The sequence below is a fragment of the Mytilus galloprovincialis genome, chromosome 2 (genome assembly GCF_965363235.1).
Source record: "Mytilus galloprovincialis chromosome 2, xbMytGall1.hap1.1, whole genome shotgun sequence".
Lineage (NCBI taxonomy): Eukaryota > Metazoa > Mollusca > Bivalvia > Mytilida > Mytilidae > Mytilus > Mytilus galloprovincialis.
Genome location: NC_134839.1, coordinates 13,554,279 through 13,562,442, shown reverse-complemented (window position 1 = coordinate 13,562,442; position 8,164 = coordinate 13,554,279). Strand labels below are relative to the sequence as shown.

The following is an 8,164-nucleotide window of genomic DNA, read 5'->3' as shown; positions in this document are numbered from 1 at the left end:
AAACGGGACCAAAAATTAAGAGTTCATTTATTTTATGAAATCAAACAAAGTTTAATTTTGGACCCTTTTGGCCCCTTATTCCTAAACTGTTGGGACCAAAACTCCCAAAATCAATCCCAACCTTCCTTTTGTGGTCATAAACCTTGTGTTAAAATTTCATAGATTTCTATTTACTTATAATACTAAAGTTATTGTGCAAAAACCAAGAAAAATACTTATTTGGGACCTTTATTTTGGCCCCTAATTCCTAAACTGTTGGGACGAAAACTCCCAAAATCAATCCCAACCTTCCTTTTGAGGTCATGTACCTTATGTTAAAATTTCATAGATTTATGTTTACTTATACTAAAGTTATTGTGTGAAAACCAAGAAAATGCTTATTTGGGCCTTTTTTGGCCCCTTATTTCTAAACTGTTGGGACCAAAACTCCAAAAATCAATCCCAACCTTCCTTTCATGATCATAAACCTTGTGTTTAAATTTCAAAGATTTCTATTTACTTATACTTAAGTTACAGTGCGAAAACCAATTTTCTTCGGACGACGACGCCAACGTCATACCAATATACGACCAAAAAATTTTCAATTTTTGCGGTCGTATAAAAAACAAGAATGTGTCCATAGAACACGGATGCCCCACTTGCATTATCATTTTCCATGTTCAGTGGACCTTGAAATTGGGGTCAAAACTTTAATTTGGAAAGATCTTATCATAGGGAACATGTGTACTAAGTTTTAAATTGATGTGACTTCAACTTCATCAAAAACTACCTTGACCAAAAACTTTAACCAAAAATTTAACCTGAACTTCCCACTATCATTTTCTATGTTTAATGGACCGTGACATTGGGGTCAAAACTTTAATTTGGCAAAAAATTAGAAAGATCATATCATGGGGAACATGTGTACTAAGTTTCAAGTTGATTGGACTTCAACTTCATCAAAAACTACCTGGACCAAAAACAAATGGACCCACAGACCAGAAAACATAATGCCCCTCTTCTATCGTAGGTGGGGCATAAAAATAACTTTTTTTTTAAAATTTGAATTTTCATGACTTCACTTTAAATTAAATAGAATAAAATGAGTAAAATGATATGCTAGTCCTTCTGTAATGTGATTAAAAGATAACATCAATAAGGGATCCAAACAACCAAAAGTAACGTCATCAGGATGAAAGAAGATTTGTTATGTGGTTACTATATACCTTATTTCTATTTGGAAATCTGCACAGTCTTGACAGGAGAACATGCACCTCTTGAACTATTGACATAATACAACAATCATTTCTCCCTTGTCACAGATATGTTCTTTTGTGGTGAACAGACGGACCATAAACAGACAAAGGTACAAAAGAACTAACTGACGCACAGACCAAAAAACATAATGCATAATTAAGTATGGCATAACAAGATAAACATGTTGGTTTATTTGCCATTTTTATTCACAGATGGCTTAGGTTCCAATAAATAAATCAATCACTTAAAATCTGTCTGTCACTTCTTTTTTCCTTTCTTCTTTCCGCCACCAGTAGCTTCTTGAGGGTTTTGACCTCCAGCCAATGCCAACCTCTTTTTCAGATCCAGCAGTTTAGCCACTTCAGAATCAATCAGAGACTTTTCTGCTTTCTCAGATTTTAAATCTCTTACAACAAGACCCTGAAAGCAAAATTAAGTTTCAATTAAATTTATTATTATCTTTTATTGCTCACTTGAATATTATCCTTACATCCTGTCCATATTACAATTACATGCTTTAACAATAAACAAGCAATGCATATTGAAAGTACACATCAACTTGAGAACAAGTTACAGTGTATGTTCTTCTGAACACATTTAGCAAGAACAAACAACAATTTCTTTCTTGCATAGTTTAAAATTAAAATTGAAACAAAGAAAATTATAAATTCAGTATACCCTATGTTTGAAATACCACAGAAATTTTTGGTAAAGATAATTAACTAACAAAACTGTTCAATTTAGTATACCCTATGTTTGAAATTCCACAGAACTTTTTGGTAAAGTATAATTTTTAAACACACAAAACTGATCAATTTAGTATACCCTATGTTTGAAATTCCACAGAAAGTTTTAATAAAGATAATTTTAAAACACACAAAAACTTAAAAATTCAGTATACCCTATGTTTAAAATACCACAAAAAAGTTTTGATCAAGATAATTAACACACAATAACTGATCAATTCAGTATACCAATGCATTATATACCTCTACAAAATTCATCAGGCTTATTCACATGCTTTATTTTATATAAAAGTAAATATGAAAAAAACATCTTTACTTCTACAAATCAAGTGGGGTGAATCTTATACAATCTTTCATTAATCCTTAGTAATTAACAGCTAAAGTTTATGTTCTCCTACTGTTTTTTTTTTCAGAACACAAATGACATCAGTCAATTACTTTATAAAATATCAACAGAATACTTTGAGATTTGGTATTTTAGTGATATATGACCCAAAAAAAAACAACAAAAGGCAATGTTGAATACTAGAAATGTATTCTGTTTATCACCTCTATTTCTCTAGGATATGCTTCCATAGAATATCAGTTTCATCTATTTAACCAAAAACATATAGTTATATAAAACAACACTTTACCAGTCTTTTAAGAATGATCTAAGTAGTGTAAATATGTAGATATTTTTGTGTCCTTTCATTATTTTTATTTTTGAAACTATAAAACTGGAATATTGATTTAATAAGTTAATTCAGTAAATGTTGCAAAAACAAAATTCTATCAGAATTCAGTGTGGAAGTTTTACCTGTTTAGTAACTTCATCTGTTAACCTCTCTACTTCTGCATTGTTCCCAGGACCATTGGAAGCTGGAACAGAGACAGCTGCCAAACTCTTTTTCAGATCCAGTAATTTAGCCACTTCAGAATCAATTAAAGACTTTTCTGCTTTCTTAGATTTTAAATCTCTTACAACAAGACCCTGAAAGCAAAATTAAGTTTCAATGGAATTCATCAAATCTCTTATTACTCACTTAAATATTATTCTAACATTTCTTTTTATTCTTTTTGTTTTGAAATTTATTACTGTCATTATCCAATCACCTTTGTGGTATTTAAATACCTATTGTGTGACCAGTATACAAAATTGTCAACACAATTTGTCCATTTAAATTGTACAATAGGTATTGTGAGAGCTCATCAACAGGTGGTCATTAACTACCCAGTAAAAAATCTTCACTAAAGAGTAAAATTTAAATGACTGATAGCTAGCTTGCTTTCCTCATGTATCATGACCAATGTCCTGAATAGATTATTCTATTTAGATATGGGACATTTTAAGCCATTTCCATCTTTTTGTGTCTCTAAATATAGTCAAGATGGAAATTTCAATCAGTGAATTTAGTTTATAAAAATAGTTGATATATGTTTGCTTCATGGTGTTTTAATGTGGGATGTATTTTAATTTTCTGATTCTTAATATGGATTTAAAGTGTTTGTGAAATGGATTTTTTTGGATAGTCCATCTAATTGTGAATAATTCTACAAGATGTGTGGCTTGGTGTTTTCTAATGGGATATATTTTCATGTTATATAACGATTCCTGAAATGGAATAGTAGTGATGCTAAGTTTCATTTAATATTCAGGATCTACTTCAATTGAAATTACTGTTAAAAATTTATTTTCAATATATCAAAAAAAGTACAAATGGCTTAGTGAATAGAAATTTCAGTGCTTTTTTCTCCATTATGAAAGTGTGATTTACCAGCAATGATTTATTTGTGATTGAAAGTAAAATAAATTTACAATAAATATCTTTTTTAGAAAGAACAAATAGTGTATTAAATGTAAAATGTCCCATACCTAAATAGAATAGTCCATTCAGGACATTGGACATGAGGAAAGCAAGCTAGCTATCATTCATTTAAATTAGCTCTGTCAAAAACAAACCAGGTAAATCTACAGGTAGTTAAATGACCACCTGTCAATACCTATTGTACAATTTTAAACTGGTCAGGCAATAGGTAATTCACAACGGCAAAGGTTATTGGATAAGCACAGTAAAAAACAAAAACTGATCAATTTAGTATACCCTATGTTTGAAATTCCACAGAAAGTTTTGGTAAAGATAATTTTAAAACACACAAAAACTGATCAATTTAGTATACCCTATGTTTGAAATTCCACAGAAAGTTTTAATAAAGATAATTTTAAAACACACAAAAACTTAAAAATTCAGTATAACCTATGTTTAAAATACCACAAAAAATGTTTTGATCAAGATAATTAACACACAATAACTGATCAATTCAGTATACCAATGCATTATATACCTCTAAAAAATTCATCAGGCTTATTCACATGCTTTATTTTATATAAAAGTAAATATGAAAAAAACATCTTTACTTCTACAACTCATAAGTGGGGTGAATCTTATACAATCTTTCATTAATCCTTAGTAATTAACAGCTAAAGTTTATGTTCTCCTACTGTTTTTTTTTCAGAACACAAATGACATCAGTCAATTACTTTATAAAATATCAACAGAATACTTTGAGATTTGGTATTTTAGTGATATATGACCCCAAAAAAACAACAAAAGGCAATGTTGAATACTAGAAATGTATTCTGTTTATCACCTCTATTTCTCTAGGATATGCTTCCATAGAATATCAGTTTCATCTATTTAACCAAAAACATATAGTTATATAAAACAACACTTTACCAGTCTTTTAAGAATGATCTAAGTAGTGTAAATATGTAGATATTTTTGTGTCCTTTTATTATTTTTATTTTTGAAACTATAAAACTGGAATATTGATTTAATAAGTTAATTCAGTAAATGTTGCAAAAACAAAATTCTATCAGAATTCAGTGTGGAAGTTTTACCTGTTTAGTAACTTCATCTGTTAACCTCTCTACTTCTGCATTGTTCCCAGGACCATTGGAAGCTGGAACAGAGACAGCTGCCAAACTCTTTTTCAGATCCAGTAATTTAGCCACTTCAGAATCAATTAAAGACTTTTCTGCTTTCTCAGATTTTAAATCTCTTACAACAAGACCCTGAAAGCAAAATTAAGTTTCAATGGAATTCATCAAATCTTTTAAAGCTCACTTGAATATTATTCTTACATTTCTTTTTATTCTTTTTGTTTTGAAATTTATTAAAAAAAATAATTTTTGCTCAGTTTTGGTCAATGAAAGAAAGCTAAAGTGTAATTTATAGGTATTTACCTGTTTAGTAACTTCATCTGTTAACCTTTGTACTTCTGCAGTGTTCACAGGACCAGAGACAGCTGTCTTCTCCCCCTGAAAGAGACAATAGAAGGTGAAATAATTCAGCATATATATTCTTCTGTAACATGAATAAATATCTTGTGCCTTGTTCTTTTTAATACCTTAGCTAAAATATTTCCTGTACTGAGTATTCTGACAGAAAGGATAATTACCATTTTTTTTTTTTGGAGTGAACTTGACATGGCAGGGAAAGTGCACATTTAGGGAAAAGCCAAATTCCTAAAGAGGATATAATAGAAAACTGTGCTAACATCTTAAAAATAGTCACACGTGTATGTTTAAATTGGTCTTAAAAACATTTGATACATTCTGACATTTCTCCACTAATGCCGGAGTCACACATTGGCGTATAGACAGACGTGCAGCAGACGTACATAAAAAATTGACTAAGTCTGTATAAGTTAGGTGCACGCAAGAGGAAAGCTAAACAATCGTCAGACGCAAGTTGCATAAGTTTGAAGTACATCAAAATGCAAACGTATACGCTTGGTGAACGCTATAACTCCAGGAAATTTTTATACAGCATAAAAATTTTCATCTAGCTCTAGCATTTGTCAAGCGTATACCTGCTCGCTACACACACATAATACATACGCTACAAGCACGTTTGAAAACGCTACAGATAAATTTGAGACATGTTTAAGGCACGTTGTATACACCTCAAGATCGTTTGACTTTTACTTGGAAGTTTGTGACAGACTCCTGGCATAGATTCAGCGCTCGGTGAACGTATAAAACGGACCCTTGGCGTGTCAAAACCTATTTTGACATTCAACGAAACTTGCTCTGGCATTTTTATTGGCATATATGTCTGTGAATTTACAAGACCAAGTCAATTCAGGAATAGTACAAGGTACAACAATATAGCACCCATAGTTAAAAATTAAATTGAAATTGAACCATCAAATGTTTGATAATCTTCTTTTCCTAACTTTCTAATACACTTACCCAACTGTTTGTGTCATACATGTGCACATGCATGTAAACAATATCGTCCATAGTTTTTCAAACGTTAAAATGGGAAAAATAATTCCTTATTTGTGTATCCATGGCAACATTCTGCATTTATTTTATACCATAAAATATTGTAAAAAAGGGCATGAAATTTCCAAATATTCCTCCCCAATTTGGTTAAAAGTAGAATTTCAATGTTCTTCAGTGATACCTTTTACGAAACTGTAAACATTTATCTACTAAATGATCGAATAAAAATTAGATGTCTTTTGCTTCATTTTTTGGTACAATTTAATCACAAAGTTCTTGCAACGAAAGTTGGAATGAAACTTTATGGATTCAAAAATAACGACTGTCATACCGAAAACAGTGCATAATACATAAATAACACAATCTTGATGTTCCTATAAACACTCTATGAAGGCTATATTAATCCTTAGCTATCCAAAAATCTATTTTATTGAACACTAGCTCTCATATTTGAAAAATCAAAAAATACCAAACAACACACCTATCTGTGGAGTGCTACCCAAACACCTGATAATTACATGTCCCAGACACGCCGAAAGTGCAGATAATTGTCCCAGTGACGACAAGGACGCATCGCAAACACGTTCAAAGGACATTTTTCCTTCATAGCCTGCATTTCATCTACGTTAAACAAACGCCAGACATACGCCAACATAGGTAACTTGAACACCCAATAAACTCATATATGTGTCTGATACGCTCTTAACACGCTCAAAACTCATTATGGACAAGATACAGATGAGATTGACAAGTTGAATGCATCCAAAATTACTAGCGCATTGGCAGCGTACATGGTTTTTAACAAGGCCTGGCGTACATCAGTGCTTTACGCTTATGTGTGACGCCGGTATTAGTTGTGTTTAGTGAATGAAAGATATTTCATTCTGTGAAAATTGAGAGCTTTCTGTATAAAAGTAAAGTCCTGTGCTCTTCTGATAAGAAGATAATGCTTGTCAAAAATATGCTTTGATAAATGAATCAAAGCTAGAGTTAAAAATTGAAAAAAGGGGAGAGAAGAGTTCTCAAACATCTAGATTTAGCCTGTCACATGTCTGTCCTGAATCATGAAGGTTGTCTTCTTTCTGAATATTTTCTGATACAATGTATTTAGAGAGTTTGGTGTCCATGACTTGGGACAATTTCAAGCTGGACACATCACCCTTTATTCAAATTCTATTCAACCTACTGACATACTGTCCAGAATCAACAAAATAAACTTTTATAATTGTATTCCAAGTGGGTGGGTGGTTATTTATTTTTCATATGTTTGCCAATGTAGATTTGTTTTCAATTTTTAAAAGGGTATTCAAAGTGGGTACCATTTAATCATTCATATGATTTTCAAATTAGGGTCAGTTGACCTTTGCAAGAGTTTCCAATGCAGGTGTTGTCTGATCTTTAAAGTTGTATTCTCTATCCACACCAAGCTTTAATTTTTTTTAAATGTAACAGTTTACTATTTTCTGTATAACTACTAATTCTATTCTCAAAATCTTAACTTCAACTCGTTTATGCATAAGGGCCTAGGCAAATAAAATTTATCCTGGTATCTATGATGAGTTTATTTGACATATGCCCCACAACTCATAGAATTGATAACAAATCAAAATGTTTTATTTGGAAATTTGTATTTTCAAATTCAGTTCCTTTTGTTTCTTCTAGACATGAGAATTTCATTTTTGAAATTTAACTAGGTATGATATATGGATGTTATATGTAAAATTCTATTATCTATTTTTGTTTTTCATAATAAATCTTTTAATCTTAATCTTCTCTCTATAAATGACTGAACATATCTTATTTAATTCACATTTATTCAGGGTACGCATGTTCTAACAAACTGTCCAGAATCTAAGAAATTAAGCAGGTGCCTTTTGATCTTTAAAATGGTATTCACAGTGGATTGATT

General features: G+C 31.0%; 1 protein-coding gene across 2 annotated transcripts in view; it reads right to left on the bottom strand.

Moving 5' to 3' along the window:
• Positions 1-1,424: 1,424 nt before the first annotated feature.
• LOC143062945 (methionine--tRNA ligase, cytoplasmic-like) overlaps positions 1,425-8,164 on the bottom strand; it is a 120,648-nt gene continuing 113,908 nt past the window's right edge. Inside the window, exons 22-25 of one of the 2 annotated variants that reach the window (XM_076234800.1) lie at positions 5,209-5,283; positions 4,864-5,037; positions 2,782-2,955; positions 1,425-1,656 (exon numbers count right to left, since the gene is read on the bottom strand). In XM_076234800.1, the coding sequence (XP_076090915.1) occupies positions 1,495-1,656; positions 2,782-2,955; positions 4,864-5,037; positions 5,209-5,283 (585 nt within the window). In that variant the 3' untranslated portion in view covers positions 1,425-1,494. The remainder of the gene's footprint in view (positions 1,657-2,781; positions 2,956-4,863; positions 5,038-5,208; positions 5,284-8,164) is intronic. The other variant, XM_076234801.1, reaches the window with a different exon arrangement.